The 18,673-nt window shown below is 50.6% G+C and overlaps 1 protein-coding gene across 20 annotated transcripts in view; it reads right to left on the reverse strand.

Moving 5' to 3' along the window:
* TRERF1 (transcriptional regulating factor 1) overlaps positions 1-18,673 on the reverse strand; it is a 229,467-nt gene that overhangs the window by 14,319 nt on the left and 196,475 nt on the right. For all 20 annotated transcript variants that reach the window (XM_027127249.1, XM_027127250.1, XM_027127242.1 and 17 more), the window contains 7 exons: positions 17,484-17,868; positions 15,996-16,062; positions 14,811-14,950; positions 14,573-14,676; positions 12,988-13,063; positions 5,282-5,370; positions 3,168-3,281 (listed from right to left, as the gene is read on the reverse strand). In XM_027127249.1, the coding sequence (XP_026983050.1) occupies positions 3,168-3,281; positions 5,282-5,370; positions 12,988-13,063; positions 14,573-14,676; positions 14,811-14,950; positions 15,996-16,062; positions 17,484-17,868 (975 nt within the window). The remainder of the gene's footprint in view (positions 1-3,167; positions 3,282-5,281; positions 5,371-12,987; positions 13,064-14,572; positions 14,677-14,810; positions 14,951-15,995; positions 16,063-17,483; positions 17,869-18,673) is intronic.

Consider the following 18,673-nt stretch of genomic DNA (forward strand, 5'->3'; position numbering starts at 1 on the left):
AAGGGCCTGTGACGGTCTCAGGCCAGAAGTCAGGTCACCTGCTGGATGAGCTTGTGCTATGCTGACCTCCTGGCCCCTAAAGAGCAGTCACTCCTCACCCTCCTTTCTTCCCCCCCGTCTCCCTTGAAAAGTCCCTGAGCTACCCGACTGTGCTCCATATGGGGGGAATATACTCCCTTTAATAAAATATTGAGGAGAGCTACCAAGTGTCCCAGGCAGGCCCAGAGGACAAGAGCAGGACCCCCTCCTAGGACTGTGCCTCCTGCACCTTCCCCGTCCTTGCATGGTCCCAGTTTTTCATGTCCACTTGGCAAACTATCCTCAGAAGGTTGACTGTGTCTTCACAGTGCCCTAAAGGGAGTTGTGAGCTACCACAGTGGCCTTGAATCAAGATTTTCTTGTTTTTGGGGGGGCCTGAGTCATCTCTGCACATTCAGCTCACAGGTCACAAGGTGTGGTTGCACCTGACCCAGCCTAATACCGGCTCCTGGCAAATAAGCCCAAGGAGGTGTGGTGCCTGGGGTGACGTCTTAACGTTTCCTCCTCAGTCTGAGGCTACACGCTGGCTCGGGCCTTTCCACCCACCTGCAAGACACTGCTGGTCCAAGATGGCGCCTGTGCCTAACGTGGTCACACCTTCCTTAGTAGCCCTCCTCCACTCAGAATCTCCTGGTTCACCCCCTCTCTTCCCAGGGAGTTCATAGAGGGATTGTTGCCATGACCCAGAGCGACTCCTACCTGGGAAAAACGTTCACTCATTCATTCAACAAACGTTTACTGAGTGCTGATATCGTGTCAGGCACTGTCCTAGGCACTTGGTAACACCCAAGTTGAAGAGACATCAACTTGATTTGGGAAACCATATCCTCTGATTTTGCTCCCTTCCAAAACATGACTCTGACAGATCCCAGAACATTCCAGAATTGGAAGGGACTTTCCAAATCATCTAAACCATCGGCCCCCTTTTACTGGTCAGTAAGCGTAGGGGCCAGGTCCTAGGTCTCCCAGGCCAGTATTCTTTGCGCTTCCTCATTTACTGTCTATTCTGCTCATTCAGAAAGCAATGCTCTGTGTGACCTTGGGCAAGCCCCTTCCCCTCGCTGGGCCTCAACCTTCTGCCTGAGGACTGATAGAGCTGGATGAGAGAGAGTCCCCAAAGGCCATATCTAAGACTTTCTGGACCTCATCTCATACTACTTTTAAAGACTCTTGGGGTTCACAGTAAACTTTCTCCTTGTGTATGCCACATCTTCCCACCTATAATATATGCTCCTGGGGCAGGGGGCAGAGGCCGGTTTACAGCCCCGGGTCACCCACAGCACTGCAGACATAGTGGGAACTCAATTGTTTTTAGTTGATTGAACCAGAAGAGGCCACGTTGCTTTTTTAAACGTGAGCCACAGGTGAGAAAAAGGCTATTCAGATATAAGATATCACTACTTAAGGCAGTCAAACAAAACTCATCATAGGAAACGCTGAATATAGAATACTGCCATCTCTGATCAAAAGAATGGCAATACCATTCTATTCTACAGATGTCTATTTTTTTTTTTTTATATTTGGGTCCAAATATAAATTTATATATGTGTATATATTTCTTAGCTAGGATCAATTCTTAGTTAGGAACTTAGGCTTTGAAGCATTAATGAGTTCAAGTGTTTTTGTACTTCTCTAAGAGGATTTGCATTTGCTTGCTCTTAAGTGTTACACCAGGGAATCAAGCTCAGACAACACACTCACCAGCCTTTTGACCATGGCTAAGTTACCTAGGCTCTGTGCCTCAGTTTCCTACCTCACAGAATTGGTATAAGGAGTAAAAATGTCAATATGTGTAAAGTGCCTCCTAGTACAATGCCTGGAATGTATGAAGCACTATGTAAACGTCTGTGAAAGAGATTAACCCACATATGTGCTAGTAACACTTACATGGGGGACACAATTGGGAATGAAAGTATAATTACAAATATTCACGATGTTTATGAATTCCAAACACATTCCCTGATGGTTGCAGACGAGAGTTTAGTAATCTGTTGTAAGACGTAATTTTTACACACACATACGTGTTTTCCACAACATGTGAGAAGATTTCCCTTTGGCTGTGGATGCAGAGAAGAGAGTTAACTGCAAGGACAAAAGTGGTAGTAATTTCCAAAGCCACACAGAGGCATTCAGAGAAGATTTCGATCTAGTGATGTCTTTTTTTAAAACTTCTTTCTTTCTTTTTTTTTTTTTTTAAATTAAGCAACATTTATTTTTGGCTGCGTTGGGCCTTTGTTGCTGCGCGGGCTTTCTCTAGTTGCGGCGAGCGGGGGCTACTCTTTGTTGCAGTGCGGGGGCTTCTCATTGCAGTGGCTTCTCTTGTTGCAGAGCATGGGCTCTAAGTGTGCGGGCTTCAGTAGCTGTGGCACGTGGGCTCAGTAGTTGTGGCTCGGGGGCTCTAGAGCGCAGGCTCAGTAGTTGTGGCGCATGGGTGTAGTTGCTCTGCAGCATATGGGGTGTTCCCAGACCAGGGCTCAAACCCATGTCCCCTGCACTGGCAGGCGGATTCTTAACCACTGTGCCACCAGGGAAGTCCCTAGTGATGTCTTTAGTAGGTTCTTCATCTTAATACGCAGACAACTTTGGATTGTCTGCTAATGAAGGAAATCAGTACCAAGGATAAATGGTGATGTGAGGATCAGAATAATCTACACACTGCTAACTAGTTCCCCAATAACTGAGAGTTCCTGGCGCCATCTAGAGGTCAACGTTGCTCCTTGGGCATGCTTCACAGAAGCTGTGTAAACTCCGAGTGCACTTAGGTCTTTCTAAGGCATGTTAGTTCTCTGGTAAGGAGCATCTGCGACTGTGGAAGGATCAGGAAGTGCTATCCCAGAATGTCGGGGTGCCTCTTATAAGTCACCCACATCAAGGCTGGAACCACCACGGTTTAACTCCCCCGGTGCCTACCTGCCCTGGAACGCGAGCCAGCCCTCATCTCCTTAACTGATCACTGGGCTGCGGGTCAAACCCAAAACTGCCTTCCCTCCGCCTAATTATCCCAGGAAATCAAGGCCTGAATCTCACCTGGGAACTGGCCTGTCACCCACCAGTGCCAGCCACTTAGGGACCTGGGCATGGGGCAGGAGCAGGGCCCGAAGAAACAGCACCCGGGCAGCTTCACTCACCACACAATCGTCGATGATTTCCGAGAGCCGTGTCCGGTGTTTCCTCCCCAGCCTCATGATTTTTTTCCACGTGTAGTAGTACTCCACACACTGAGCCACCGTCTTGGACTTCACCTGCCGGGAAAGGCACCTCAAGATCAGCTCCAGCAGTGGGCAGGGTGCAAAGCAGCAAGCTTTTGTGCAAGTTTAAGTTTGTAATAGGCATTAGGTTTATGCAGTTGAATAAAAACATATACATGGTGAAAAATCTCCTCCCCACACCCGTTCTCCATCCATCCATCCATCCATCTGTTCCCCCCATACCCCTGCAACACAGCTGGCCCCTCTTATTCATATCTTGGGTGTCATTCCAGAATTTCTTTACATATATACCAACAAACAGGAAAATATATTCCTCCCCACCATTCTGCCTCACAAAAGGTAGCATACTCTATGTACTGCTTTGCATCTTGACTTTTTTTCGCAAGAAAGCTTGGAGATTTTTTTCACATTCGTCCATAGAGAGCTCGTTCCCTTTTTTAACCCATAAAGCAGCAAATCCTTTTTCAAATGCTTGAATGTATTTGGCTCTCCAACTTGTTGACATTCAAAATCTATTTATGAAAAATGTTCCTTAGTAATCGAACAGGAATATAAGACAAGTTATGACGATAAGAGCTTAGTGTTTGCAGAAAACAAGCCTTGCCCTCTTCTCCCCCAAAGGGGCAAAGATAAATGTGTTTTAAAGAGAAAAACATTCCTTTGTTTAGTTCATAGTGCTCTAAGCTCAAAGTGGGGTTCAATAATGTGGGTTTTCTGGAGGTAGATAAAAAGGCTGGCTGTCCCCTTGGGGGCAGGAACATGGCCACCTGCATAGTGAGAATGAAAAGAGTACCTTCAGAAGTCTGGTCTCCTCAAAGGTGGCCCCTTCATGTCCACCTGATATCATGAATTTCTACATTAGAATCACCCAGGGAGGGAGGATAGAGTCCCAGAGAACCCTTGTTTTAAGTCCTGCATTGCCTGGTGAGCACGACACATAAATCCATCAGGTGCGGGGCCTTTAAGGAATGAGGCTGAGGACAGACCAGTCCCGGGGGAAGGTGACCCAGGAGAGATGGGAGCCTGGGAGCTGCTGGGATAGAGGGCAGCAAAGAGTCCAGTGGCCTCCAGGGCAGAGTAAGTCGGGTGCGAATTCAGATCTGAAGACGGAGGCAAGTTGGAGAAAAAGTCCACCTATTCTGATTCTCATCCAGTCAAGGCCCAGGATTAAGGACAGGAGACATGAACCCGGGACAACACTGAGGCCCAGCCCAGAGCCAATGGCAGCTGTCACCTGGGACCCTGTTCTCTGTGGACCTGAGCATCTTAATAACTCAGTATGGCTCCATCATTCATCATTTTGCTGAAATACTCTTGAATCATTGTAACTTTTGGCCTAAACCATCTCTCAGCCAATTAAGGCCTATTACGTTTATTATGTGCTGGATAAAGCGCTATTTCATCTTTGTGAAATGCTATATATGTAACATGTTATTGTTGTTGTTATTATTATTATGTGGCTGCACCGCACAGCTTTCGGGATCTTAGTTCCCTGACCAGGGATCGAACCTGTGCCCCCTGCAGTGGAAGCTCGGAGTCTTAACCACTGGACCGCCAGGGAAGTCCCTGTAACATATTATTTTTATTAACACTGTCCTTATGATCAGGGGCCCAACACCAGAAACTCTGCTAGGGGGACGGCTCATATTCTCCCTTCTCCAATCCCCCCTCCCCCAGTTCTGTCAGAAACACTATAGATCTGTCAAATACACATGAAATAGTTTATATAAATTGTGAACCAGAAGCCTCAGGTCTATTTATTCTGACAGAATGCATGAATTACACATTTTAATTAAGATAAGAATACCCCTTCCCCCCCCCCGCCACATCCAAATAATCTATATTCTCCTCCCCCCACATCCCTAACACCAGGGCCAAGCCATCCATAACAAATGCCATCCTTTACCAGCAAGAGATGGAAGACATTCTTTTGTTGAGAGTCTTAAGCCAGTAACCAAATAGTTCTATATATCTTTAGGTGTACAACTTCCCAAATTTGGTTTCACGTAAGCAATGGGAAAAAGAATACTTACCATCTTCTGTACAAAAATAAAGTCTTTGTTGTAAGTGGCTAGTGCTTTATTAAACAGTTTTCTTTCTAGGGAGGTCCACTTGTCCGAACCTACAACAAAACACACATTTCATAAAAAAACAGCTCAGTTCTCCTCACTTGTGGTTGCTGGTTCACTTAGTTAAGTTACAAACTACAACTGTTCAGCATGTGATAGAATACATATCACACTCCTTTCTGAACAGGAAGTGCAGTGTAATGGTTAGGAGCCCTGACACCTGGGTTCAGATCTCAGCCGTGGCCTTGACCTTGGCAAGTTATTGAGCCTAAGACTCAGTTTTATTACCTACAAATGGGAATAATTCTGATCGTCTCCACCTCTTAAGATTTCTGTGAAGGTTAAAGAAGGTAATGCCCAAAAAGTGTCTAGCTTAGTAACTGGAAAACCATGAATGCTTAACGGAGTTTAGCTACAGTTTTTTTAATGTAATTAGGATGAGGGCAAGCATTCACGGAGCAAGTGATCCTCACATGTGCTGGATTCAGCAGTCTTCACCCTCAAGATGTTCACAATCTAGTGGGGAGAAAACCAGGAGGCCCTGCATTCAAGGTGATGATTGCGAGGATGAAGGGAGGGGTCGGGTGCCGATAGGGCACAAAGGAGGGACACCACACGCAGGTTAGGGCAGCCGGGAAGGCTTCCAGGTGGAGAGAACACCTGAGCGGGGTTTAAAAAGACACAGAAGCAAGTCAGGCAAGAAGGAGATGGAAGGGAATTCTGGGGAGAGAAAGTGGCATGTGCAAAGTCAGAGGCAAGCAGTGAGAGGACACATTCATTCATTCATCCATTGGGCAGATACTTCTTAGGAGCTTACTACATGCAAGACACAAGGGGGAAAAAAACTAATACTTATAAGTGCTTACTATGTGCCAGGCTCTAAAGTACTTCACAGAGAGTAGTCATTTGGTTCGACAGACAATCTGTAAGATTGATATTACTGCTACCCATTTTACAGATGAGGAAATGGAGGTGTTCAAGAAAGAAGCAGTAATCCAGTACAGCTCGACTACAGGGTTCCAGCAGAGGGAAAGTAGATGAGGCTGGGAGGTGAGAGGGACCGGTTCCTGACGAATCTGCAGACCAGTGAAGAAGAGGCCTTGCAGTGCCGGGCTGGTGCATCTTGCCTTGCTGGCTGAACTTGACATTCTCGTCAAAGCAGGATATGCAGATGTTTACAGAGAATGGTACTGGCCTATTTCCAAGGCAAGTCCTACTTCTGGGGGCTCAGTCACTGTGGCTGGTTTGCAGAAACTCGGCCTCATTCTGATTTTTTGAATTCCCTGTATCTCTGATTCTTTGGATGGTACATGGCTGGGCTTTTGATAAGCCTCTACTTTTCAGAGCTGTAATCCCCCAAACTATAGTATTTTTCCTTCCAACCAGAACAAGCCCAAGTTTTCCATTTTGCTATGCTTGACGGAGGGGCTCAAGTAAGAAAACCTGAATTGCTTCTTCCCTCGAAAGGTTGAGCCCAAATCATTCAAACAAGTGAAACCACGCCTGGCAGGCAGGCAGGAGACAGACAGCCTCGGGTCCTTGAGAAAATACGTGACTCAGTGATGTCAGCTCAGATTTCTGAAATAAACACCTTCTCTGTGCGACTCCCTGATGGGTCCTTAAGCCAAGAGCTCTGGCTCCAGATGTAGGATATGCTCTCCACAGCTGGGCTGCTTCAGGCCCCTATAAAAGTAGGGCCACCACCTGATTTCTTTGGTTTGTTTCTCTCTTTAATTCTAGAAGGAAAGCAGCTTTCTGATTAACCCTCGGAAGAAGGAAGCCTCTTCCACGGGTTCTGGAGACCAGGACATCTCTGGTTGCGCAAACCACCATAACAGGGAGAAGTGGGGCCAGAGGTTCGGAGGGGCTTTGCTAGAGTGGATGTGAGCAGAGCATGTCGGTGGGGTTTGGAGCTCTGGAGCACCGGCATCACCATTCCTCAACTTCTGTCTAACGCTCAAGGGCTTCGGGTCCCAGCTCCCGTTTGCTCCCCTTGCCCAGAGGCAGAGACAGAAAGAGCAAAACAGAAAGGCTGAACCAACAACTGAAAGACCAAAGAAGAGTCATGGCTCCTTTTAGGTATCCATTGAAACAGCAAAGAGAGATCAGAGAGGCAATGGTGTAAGAGGACCATGATGGGGACATGTCACACTAGCTGAGCCCCTGGACAAGCATATAGGGAGGTTGCTGTGCTGCCCTGATACAGGTCCAGTCTGTGCAGCTCTGGGTTGCACCTCACATAGGAAGTTAGGGAATATTTTGCTGATGAAAACCCCCAATTAGATGAATGAGAATCCTTTCCACCCTCAGCCAGATCCTATGTTTCCCAAGTCAGAGCGCAGCTCAAAGCCCCGGTGAGACACTCACAGGGCCACGCAGCCTTCTCAGGCCAGCACCCAGCCTCTATGGTGGACACACTTTCTTCCACCCCACGCCAAGCTTGTCATCTGATTACTATCCAAACCGCAGTGTTAAGTCCCCAGGTCTGTTTACTTGTGAGAGGTATGTCCCTACACATCCCCAGATGGCCTTCCAGCTGTAACCCCACAGAAGGTGAAGTGGCCTCCTGGACCATCTGTTATGGGGGATCCTCAAGCCTCATGGGGGAAGGAGGCCTTCTCTCCATCAACTCTTTGGTGGTGTTTAGGGCTGCTGCTCTGTGATGGGGTCTTTAGTCTTCCCAATCCCAGAGTGTCCACTCGACACCACCAGTCCTGGATTGGAAGTGGGCTACACCCTCGCAATTTCCTCTCTGTGCTGCCCCCGACCTGAGGTGCTCGGATGGTGAGAGATGGCTCCTCTACGTAGTCCTAGGGTCTGCGCTTTAGCACACGCGACTGTGCTGTGCGTGCGTGTCTGTCCAACAAGGGTGTCCACAAACTGAGAGGCAGAGGCGGGGCCAGACAAGTCCATCGGTTCTCACACTCCATCTTCACTGCACCCTGATCATGGGATTGCCCACAGGACTGAAAATCCACTCCTGGGCTCTTGGGCTGCATTCCCAGGCTGAAGCCGGGTATATAGACATAATATCTGGATGTGCTTGCCCCAAATAATAAAGTCACTGTGCTGTGATAAAAGGGGTGACTTGAAGCAGGAGACCACAGGCTGCGAACCTGGTTCTGCCACTCACTCCTTCTGGGGCCCGTGCAAGTTTACTTCTCTGAGTCTCAGTTTCCTCTTTTGTGACTCGGGGATCCTGACGGTCATGCTGTGATTGGCAGCGTTTAGTCCGAAGTATGTGCACAGAGAATGCTTCAGATCTGGCCACTCGGACGGCAGATCCCAAATCAGCCTGCAGCCGTGGGACACACGCTGTCCCCTGCTGACATCTGTGGGCACTCATGAAGCCTGCCGGTCCCTGCAGCATTCCCTGTCGTGTGTGGGCTCACCCACAGCCTTACTCTGGGCTACCTGTAACTTGCAGCCTTCTCCTCCCTGCCCCGAAATCCTCCTGTAATCCAGACAAGGCTCAGCGTCTCTCCTCCTGGGGTCTGTCTGGCAGGAGCATTTTCCTCATTCTTGGACAAGGTTTTCTAAGCCAGCCCTTCTTGGATTCTATTTCTTGAACAAAGTCCAGGATAAAATGCAAAAGCGAGGCAGGGGGCTGCCCCAACTCCTCACCTGCCCTCCCCCTTTGAGATCCCTGCTGTCCACTCAGCATGTCCCTGGGGTTGATGGGCTGATGACACACCCTCCCTCCCCACCCCCAACCATTATCCCTGGGGATTCCTGGCTAGTGGGCTATTATGAGCAGGGGTCCCTAACAAGACGATTAAGGCTAATTACAAAGAGCCTAATTAACTGGAGGAAACTGGTGCTGGAACAGTATCCAGAGGAAAAATGTTCTGAGCTTCGGTTGCTGGGAAACAGGCTCCGGATGGTGGCGAAATTTGGGGCAATCTATAGCGAATGCAGGCAATTAAAAAGAGACGTGGAGGGGTGAGAGAAAGTTTGGGCACAGTATGTTTTAAAGAGGGGCTTTCTGTCTTCCTTTCAAGCTTTTAAAAACTGTTCTCGATGCTGTTGTTATAGCAGTTACATAAGAAAGACACGTTCATTGTAGAAAAAGGAGGACCTGTTTCTACACCAGATCTTCATTTCCGTGAAAGGTTTTCCATGATGGGTGAAGACTGAGTAATTTTTTTAGGGGTGCAGGTGAATCGGGTAATACCAAAGTTCCCTCTGGAGGCCAAAGGCAGGGAGGCCTTGATCTGAATCCAGAACCTGAGCTTGTCCACTAGCCTCTTCTCCACAAGTGCCACGTCAGGCAAAGCAGCAGAGTGAGTATTAACTCCGTTCCTGCCCTTCAGGGGATCACTCTCCAGCTAGCAACATGGGCTAAGGATGCCTGTGAGATGACTTCACAGCTGCGCTTCTTACAAAGTATTCTCTGGAGAACGTAATTCTGTCTCTTCACCAAACTGGGGCAGCTTCCGAGACAGAGACCAGGCCTCCCCCCGACTGAACGGGTATATTCCCTCCAGGTCTCTCCCATCTCCGGAGTCAGGTCAGGGCTCAGGACCCAGTGAGCGCTTGGGCTATGGTGGGGGCCCACAGTAGCCTCTGCTGAACCCTTGCCAAGACTCCCAGGGCCAGGTCTGACACCCCTCCACTCCGTGCCCATCTGCAGGAACTACCGGCTCAACGGAAAAACCAAAGACGCCGGAAGCTCTCTAATCACAACCAGGCATCCTTGTCACCCTGACAGACCCACACTCAAGCCTTCCCCACCCAACCCAACCGCTGACTGGGAGCCACTGCAAACAACCGCTGCCACTTATGGGCGGAGGGTGTGGAGAGAGGTCTGGACCGGGTGTGAATTAGAGAGCCTGGGGGCCACTGTGACAGCCCCCTTCCTCTGAGGATCTTAACAGGACTCTTCCGGGCTTGCCAAGCTGCCCACCTACAGTGATGTCTCTCCTGGGCCCCAGCACTGGTCGCTCTTTCCTTTTCTCACTGAACTGCTTGGGATGGGATGGGATGGGGTGGAAGGGCAGGTCAGGAGGGAAGTGATTTTCACAGGCTCCTGTCACTGTCTCCCCCAATTCACAGTCTGCACCCCTGAAACCAGTCTTGCCACCTTCCCTCCAGGGCACAGGCTGGGGAGGTCTGACCTCTCTCTAGACAACTGGAAGCCTGGGGTGCAATTCCAGGGCCGGAGTCGGGCGGGAGTGACACTGGCCACAGCCGCAGAGCTGGAAGCAAAGGAGATTTCAGAAGACAGTGTCCCAGCAAGGCTGGACCTCAGCTGACAGTCCTGCTGGAGAGCAACCCAAACAGGGCTTGGCACGAAGGCCAAGGCAGGACGGGGCCACGGGGGTGGGATTCACCGACACCCGGAACCAGTCAGAGGGTGGGGTGGTTAAAAGGGCGGAAGGCGGTCGCGGCTGTTAGCTGGGGCACGTGACGGGGGTAGACTCTGTGGCCTCCTCTGTGTTCTGGAAGGGAACCGCCAAGGGGATGGAGTCAGGCCAGACTTCAGAGATCTGTGACCTTTGTCCTTTGTGCTCATAATTCTAGAAGATTCTCTGGGACCCAGTCTGTGATCAGTTCCTGGAGAAGAGAGATTACTGGCAGACCTAGGTGAGCACCCTTTTCTTGGGGACACACAGCTAATGGGACACCAACCCTTCACACCGGACAGCTCCACCTCTCTTGTCTCCAAGGGTCAAAAGGATTCTGGAAGCAACAAGAGTGCTTCCTGGTCTGCTTATAGGGAAAGGGCGCAAGGGATGGGCAAAGGATTTCCCAGGAACCCCCAACTCCCGAAGATCACTGAATTTTAGCAGAGTTTAGGGCCTTCTAGTTTCAAAGCTTTTAGTACTATTTTAAGGTTGTTTGGTGTTGTTTGGGGTGGAGGTGGTCTCTAGCCCATAGCTTTCCCGTCTCTTTTATGTCATGACACACACTAAAAAGATCACAATACCTGCTTGGCATGCTGGGAAGAACTGGAGGGGATTTGGGGCCCAGACAAGGCTGCTCACAGCTGGAGATGAGCAGCCCAGAGGCGCCGCCCACCCCAGTCACCCCAGGGGCCGAGGGCAGCCACAGCAGATGCCAGGGAAGTCTCCTCGCTAAGCAGAGAAGCCTGACCCAGGCTCCAGGAGGCTGGACGGCCCGTCAGGGTTTAATGGGCAGCAGATGACGCTGGGAATTAAGAGGATTGAATTGTTTCCATGGCAGATTAGAGAGAACTCCCACATCTTCTACCCACACTTGGGGCAGACACCAAGCAGGAAATGATGGAGACAGTATTAAGAAACTGGCTCCTTGAGGCCATGGGGTTACATGATGGATTTCTTATCCAATGTGTCCATTCTGTGCTTGCCTAGTGCCAGCAGCAGCCTGTGTGCCGGGAGCGATCCACAGGCAGGCATCCCGGGCTTGCTGTGCTCAGGTGAGTGGCTTCTGAGGCCTTTCCACCCTGTGATGACAGGCAAGAGGGCCAACTCGGGAGAGGAGCCCGTTCTGCAAGGCAGACGGTGGTGGGGTCACAGGGAGCCCCCTGAGAACACGCCGGAATCTGCAGAACAGCCCTCACCTGAGGCCACATCTGGCCGCCTGGACTGAGGACTGGAAAAGGTATTTACTGGGTCCCCAAGGCCACTGAAGTACTTAGCACCCATCTACGCACGGTCCCCCCAGGCACCAGAGACACCTTCAAATGATTAACAACCAAGGGGCATTGGAGGACCCAGCCCTCTCTGAAACAGAGAACCCAGGCAGGTGCGTGGAGACCTCCAGAATGGACAGCGCTACTGGTTAACGGAAATACAAATGTTGACTCCAACTTCATTGTCACCGCAGGTTCCCCAGCCTGTTTCACTCTCTCTGCACGACTCTAACTCCATTCAACTCTCCAAGGTGTGTCCTCTTTCCCTCGTACTGGTGATGCCATCGTCAATCAACCCCCTCCTAAGAGAGACTCGTATGTATATGTACGTGTGTGTGTACGTGTACGTGTATCTGTGCGTGCACACATATACATGTGCACGTACACGTCTTTCTCCCGCCATTAGTGATCCGTCATTTAATAACTGCCTACCCCTCAGACTCCAAACTACACAGGACAGGACTCTGTCTACATCTGTCACCGTCACTTCCCCCTCTTAGTGCTAGGCACAGTTTCCTGTACATAGGAAGTGCTCATTAACTGTTCAACCAATGAATAATAAAGCTACTAGACTGTGCCAGGCATTGCACTCCATATACTCTCTCAAATCTTCACAAAGTCCTGCAAGGGATGGAGTATGAGCCCCACTTTACAGGTGAGGAAACCAAGGCTGCAGAAGGCCACGGGGTGCAGGCAAGATGTGAACCCACATCTACTGATCCCAAAGCCCAGGGGCCGCTGCGTGCTGTTGCCCCTGTGGTCTACCCGCTGTGGCTCTTCCTCCGGGTGCACCGATCTCACTGCTGCACGTGCGGGCCTTGTCCCCTCGTCCAGCTCTTGGCACACCCATGAGGGGCAGGCCCAGACAGACAAACGCCCGACAGCGACCAGCCAGCCGACACAGCTGCCCCACCACCTACGCCCCAGAGGCCTTGAGAGCACAAGCGGCGCTGAGGACAGAATGGGTGCTATCTGTTATTAAAAGGGGACACGACCAACACGCAGACAGCCCGCTCTCGGGAAGCAAGGGGGCACAGGGCTCCGGGCAACCTACCGGCATAGTGGTAATTTGCTAAAGGGTGACATTTTAACCTGACTGGCTTCCGCAGCAGCAGCATTTCCAGAGCAGCCTGCAGACCCGTGGGAGAGAAAAGGCGAGAGTCAGTCACGGGGCTTGTGTCCTCAGAAGACCATCTGCCTAATGGGGAAAACGAGCCAGCATTGCAGGGCCCGGGGTTGGGGGGCTGGAAGGAAAAACAGAGGAGACTCCCCGATTTGGGGTCTTCCTTCTGGTCAGCACCCAACAGGACTCATCATCCTAATACCTCCTCCGCCCATGCCTGCAGCCAGCTGGTCTTGTCCCAAAAACCCAGGTGGCAGCCAAAACCCACTCCTTCCTTGGTGAGGGCCCCAGCTTCAGAGATACGGTGGAGCCTCCTCTGTTTGGAGGCTGAGTCTCTAAGGAAATGAGTGGGTGACTTGGAACTGTTTTTGCAGAAAAATCACATGTTTCATTACAACTGAACATCAACAGCTATATTAGTAATAACTGTACTACATACTGTCCTTCCAGGGAGCCTTGCTAAATAACCCTTTCAAATCTAAGTCCCTCAGCCTCACTGAGTTTGTTAAAAAAGTGGTGCAGGTGGAGTTGAGCTGTGGATGGTTTGGGGATCTCAAATCTTGCTACTCCAAGTGTCGTCCATGGACCAGCAGCACGGGTATCCCCTGGGAGCAGGTTAGAAATGCAGCACCTTGGGCCCCACCTCCAGAATTGCTGAATAAGAGCCTGCATTTTAACAAGACTCCCTAGGTGATGTGCGTGCACGTTAACAGTTTGAGAAGCACGGCTCTGCGGCACTGATCTTAAAAGGTCAAGGAGAGTTCTCCAACATTCTAGAGAACCCTTGAAGGGCATCAGTAATCTCATGAAAAGGTAGTATTGGGACATTTGTTCACCTTCACATTTTCATAAAATCAAAAAAGCAGGAGGTTAGCTCTGGTATAAGAATCATGTATTTACTAAAGGGGAAGCTGAGGCTAGTGACGAAGTGCTCCAGCCAGGGGTCCAGGTTGAGCAGGCAAATGGTCAGCTCTGATTCTGGGAAAAGGGCACCAAAGTTCTGGTTTGGGGATGCCAGAGAACTGTGCCAAAAGTGGAAGAATGACACCAGATGGTGCACAGCGAACATTTCACTTTGGTTAGGGGAGCAAACGGTTCTATGAACGTCAAACTCTGGCTGATTTCCAGGTAGGGAGGAATGACAAGCAGAGTATGACAGGCTATTTTAGGCCAAGCCTTGCTTCAGGAAGGCCTTCTACTTCCATCACTGCAGACCTGTTCCCCGATGTGAATTACAAGACTGCTGAAAAGAAATTCTAGTTTCCCAAAACAGATGTTGCCATCATTATTACTTAGGAACAGATGTGTAAACAGAAATCCAACTGGAGGTTTTCTGCAGGCTTTCAAATCCTGGCCTACTCATTGAGATAAGGAACATGGGAGGCACACCAACTGGCCATCATCTTAAGAGTTGGTTGTGAGGGGCATGAAACAACACAGAAACTTGGTAAAATACTTTTCAGAATTCCGACATGAAGCATATGAACTGGGAAGCCTCCTTTTCACAGTTCCTTACCATCACATCACCTTTGGCCTCGAAGAGAGAGTGCAAAGCAAATTCAGAATTGGTCCCTCCACCTGGCAACGCACTCGAACAGCACAAATTCAGGAGATTCTCCACTGTTGGGAACAAAGAGAGGCCACTGCATCAGAAAGAGCTCAGGGTCACCGGAAAGACAAACCGATCCTGGAGCCAGAGGCCCCCGGGAGAGGATCCAGCCCTTCCTGCCCAGTTCTTCCCCTGCTGCCAATACCTCTTTGCTGGAAGTCGTGGTTTTCCAGCTCTGGCCAGGGCTTCCATACCAGTGTGGCCTTGTGTGTGTCCTGGGCCAGGGCAGAGACATCCTGGAGTTCCGGGATCTCCGCTTGGAATCTCAAGCCAATGTTGATGCGTCTTTAATCACAAGAAGAAAAGCAACAGTGTGGTCTTCAATTTGAGACCAAGGGCAACTGTCAGGGACTTGAAAAAGAAGGAAGCCGGTTCCTTCTGCAAGCAGAATGCAGGGGCACTTCCTCACAGGGTGATCTGAAGATTCCAGGCGTGGCCTTTCCACTGGGATAAGGAATAGCTTTACGATTGGGGAGAGATGCTGTGGGGAGCAAGGGAGAAGCCTGCCTGGGGCTTCAAAGCTCCCTATAACTGGGAGAGGGAGGGTCCTAATTCCAAGGGAACGGCTGCCCAGAGCACGGCCGAGGGTACCACTTAACCCAATGGGACAAATACGAAGTGCTTATTCCATTTTTTAGCCCTTTCAGACCACATTCACATAAAGGATCCCATCTGAACCTCACCAAGACCTGTGATGTAAGCAAGGCAGTGATAATTATTCCTACTCAATAGATGAATTAACTAAAGCTTAGAAAGGTTAACTTGATCAAGATCAAATAACAAAACGGTGCTGGAACCAGGTTTCCTGATTCCTGACTCAATCTACTCACCACTCTACCATCTGGCCTCTTCTGTGCTTATCCATGAAAATAACCAGCTTTCTCTTCCATTATACCCCCCAACTCAATTACTCAACAAGGCCACTTGGAGGATCAGCTAAGAATCTTAGGGAGGGGCTGGGGGATCAAGGGCATTTGGATGGAGCCTCGTGGAGAGCTAGGCACCCTAAGACAGATGTCTCAATGTCACTGGGGATGTGAAGGCATGTGGCCCCAACCAAACTGGCTCACGGAGCCACAGATGGGGACGCCTGGTTCTCCAAACACAAGGCTCCTTGCTTTTAATGTGTTTAGTCTTTAGAAAAGGCCTTGAAATACTGGCAATTACAGGGAAACAACAGTACTTGAGAAATACCACGATCCTACATTTTTTACAACTTCTTGCCCAGTGGCCACTCTGATCCCAGAAGCACTAGCTACACTTCTCAAAACTCCCCATCCCTTTTCTAGGCTGAGGCTTCTGTTCTAAAGAATAATTGGCTTTTCCTTACGGTTCGACATCAACGGTCTGCTCTCCAGGCCCTGGGGTGACTGTCACGTTGCTGCCATCGATGCTGTCTGAAGCACAAAAACCAGGGGTCACTGGTCAACAGGGAAGGGTACTGAAGAAACTAAATGAGCAGTTACCTAAACAGTCATGACAGGGCCCCTCTCCTACCCAACCCATGCCAGAGTTACCCCAGCAGTCTCCGAGGAGTTGGATGGAATGTGGAGCAACATGGCTTAGCGTTTCCCCACTTCTCACACAGGGTAAGGAGTGGCCAGCTGCCCCACTCTGGTCTGCTAAGCTTTTTATTTATTTATTTTTAAAATTATTTAAAAATAATTTTTGGCTGTGTGTGCGGGGCCTGTGGGAGCCTAGTTCCTCGACCGGGGATTGACCCCAGGCCCTCCGCAGTGAAAGTATGGAGTCCTAAGCGCTGGGCCGCTAGGGAATTCCCCTGTTAATTTGTCTTATTTCTATGAAACTATTCTTGCTCCAGAAAGAGATCCTGGCTACATGCCTCTCCTGCTTGATCTTTTTTTTTTTTTTAAAATAAATTTATTTTTTATTTATTTTTATTTTTAGCTGCATTGGATCTTCCCTGTGGTGCATGGGCTTTCTCTAGTCGTTGTGAGCGGGGGCCATTCTTTGATGAAGTGCGCAGGCGGTGGCTTCTCTTGTTGCGGAGCACGGGCTCTAGGCCCGTGGGCTTCAGTAGTTGTGGCACACGGGCTCAGCAACTGTGGTTCGCAGGCTCAGTAGTTGTAGTGCATGGGCTTAGGCGCTCCGCGGCATGTGGGATCTTCCCGGACCTCGGCTCGAACCCGTGTCCCCTGCATTGGCAGGCGGATTCTTAAGCCCTGCCCCACCAGGGAAGCCCTCCTGCTTGATCTTTACACAGCATGCTAAAATGTGAAGGTGTGGTCTTGCATATAATCCCATTTGTACATCTACTTAGTACATTTATTTTTTTATTTTATTTTAATTTTTTTGCGGTACGGGGGCCTCTCACTGTTGTGGCCTCTCCCGTCGCGAAGCCCAGGCTCCGGACGCGCAGGCTCAGCGGCCATGACCATGGCTCACGGGCCCAGCCGCTCCGCGGCACGTGGCATCCTCCCGGTCCGGGGCACGAACCCGTGTCCCCTGCATCGGCAGGCGGACTCTCAACCACTGTGCCACCAGGGAAGCCCCTACTTAGTACATTTATTTTGGGTGTCTTACACGGTTATCCACAACACACTTCAACTGTTTTTCCTTATCCCAAAGAAACACTGATTATCGCTCTACGTGTTAGTCTCCGCGGCTAGACTGTGTTTCCCCTGAGAAGTATCCTAATTATTTCTAGCCCCTAGCACATTGCCTGGTACACAGAATCGAGCCACCGCCAAGGTCTGTGGAAAACGAGACGACAGAACGCGAGGCCTCCTGGGGCAGCACCCAGCACAGTCGGGGCGCCGCCCCTGAGGTAGCGGAGGCGGGGACAGGGGCGACTCACTGGGGCGGCAGAGCAGCACGCGAGGCGTGGGCGTGAGGGGCGTGAGGGGCAGCTGCGGATGCGCGCCGGCGCCGTGGCCGGAGATGAGCACGTTGCTGAAGAGCCCCGAACCCTGGCGCACCGGGCTGAGCATGGGCGGGGGCGTGTAGGGGGGCAGCTCGTGGGCGGGGTCGAGGAGCAAGTGGTCGCCCAGGACGCGCGGGGAGCGCAGCTGGCTCTGGTACAGGGTGGCGCCAGAGTGCGAGGCGGCGAGGTTGGGGGTGTAGGAGGGCGGAGGCGGGATGAAGAGCGGCTCCGGACGGTGCCGGAACTTTTTCTTCTCCGGCGCGGTCTTGAGGGCTTCCTCAGCTTTGGCCAAGCCTGGCTGATGCTTCTTGGGAATTTCCTACAACGGGAAGAATGATCCGATTCAAATACTTGGGCTTTTCCCACAGGCGCTTTCCACAGGCTGAGGGAAGGGGGACTGCTGTCCTAACGGGGACCCCTCCCCCCTTCCACTCGTCTGACCCCAGCATCCTCCGCCTTCAGAAACGGCCACATCCACTTCAGACAAGGCGAGATCTGGCGGCTTGATTAGGGAGAAAACTTTGGTTTTGGAGGAAATCCCTCATGTCTGGAGAGGGATGGGGGTGGTAGGAATAGTGGGTGGGCAAGAAAGAATATATTCACATTCTTTATTGCTTATCACTGCATTCCCATCTGGTGAGTGGAATCCAGCTGAGAGGGCCCTTTAATTCCCCACTGCTCCCCGGGGACTGACATCGGGGACAGATAACACATGTTCTGAGGCGGCGACAGAAGAATCTATTCAGGGAAGCTGGGCAGAGGCTGTGGGGCAGGAAGAGGGGGTCAGGCCTTGGCCAAGGCTCCCAGGGCCAGTGACCCGCACTGGGCTCTTCTTCAAGGTAACCTTAGGGTTGAGGAGAGCCATCCCGGATCTCTGAGGCCCGTCTCATGTGCTCTCCTAGACGTGGATCTGGTGAGCCTCCCCGCCTCACCACCCCTCATTACTGCTCCCAGCACTGGTGGCTTATCTGTGGCAAACCCTTCTCGTAGGTTGGTTTCCTGTCAGCAGGGTTAGTTTATTTTATTCCAGCAGAACCAAGCATCTTCTGGAAGGAAGATCTGCCACATGGATACAGATATACTAATAAGTAAACACACGCACGGAAAGAGATAAGCAGGGCATG

Source organism: Aethalodelphis obliquidens, unplaced genomic scaffold, assembly GCF_003676395.1.
Source record: "Aethalodelphis obliquidens isolate GAN/ISIS:26980383/991018 unplaced genomic scaffold, ASM367639v1 scaffold31, whole genome shotgun sequence".
NCBI classification, from domain to species: domain Eukaryota; kingdom Metazoa; phylum Chordata; class Mammalia; order Artiodactyla; family Delphinidae; genus Aethalodelphis; species Aethalodelphis obliquidens.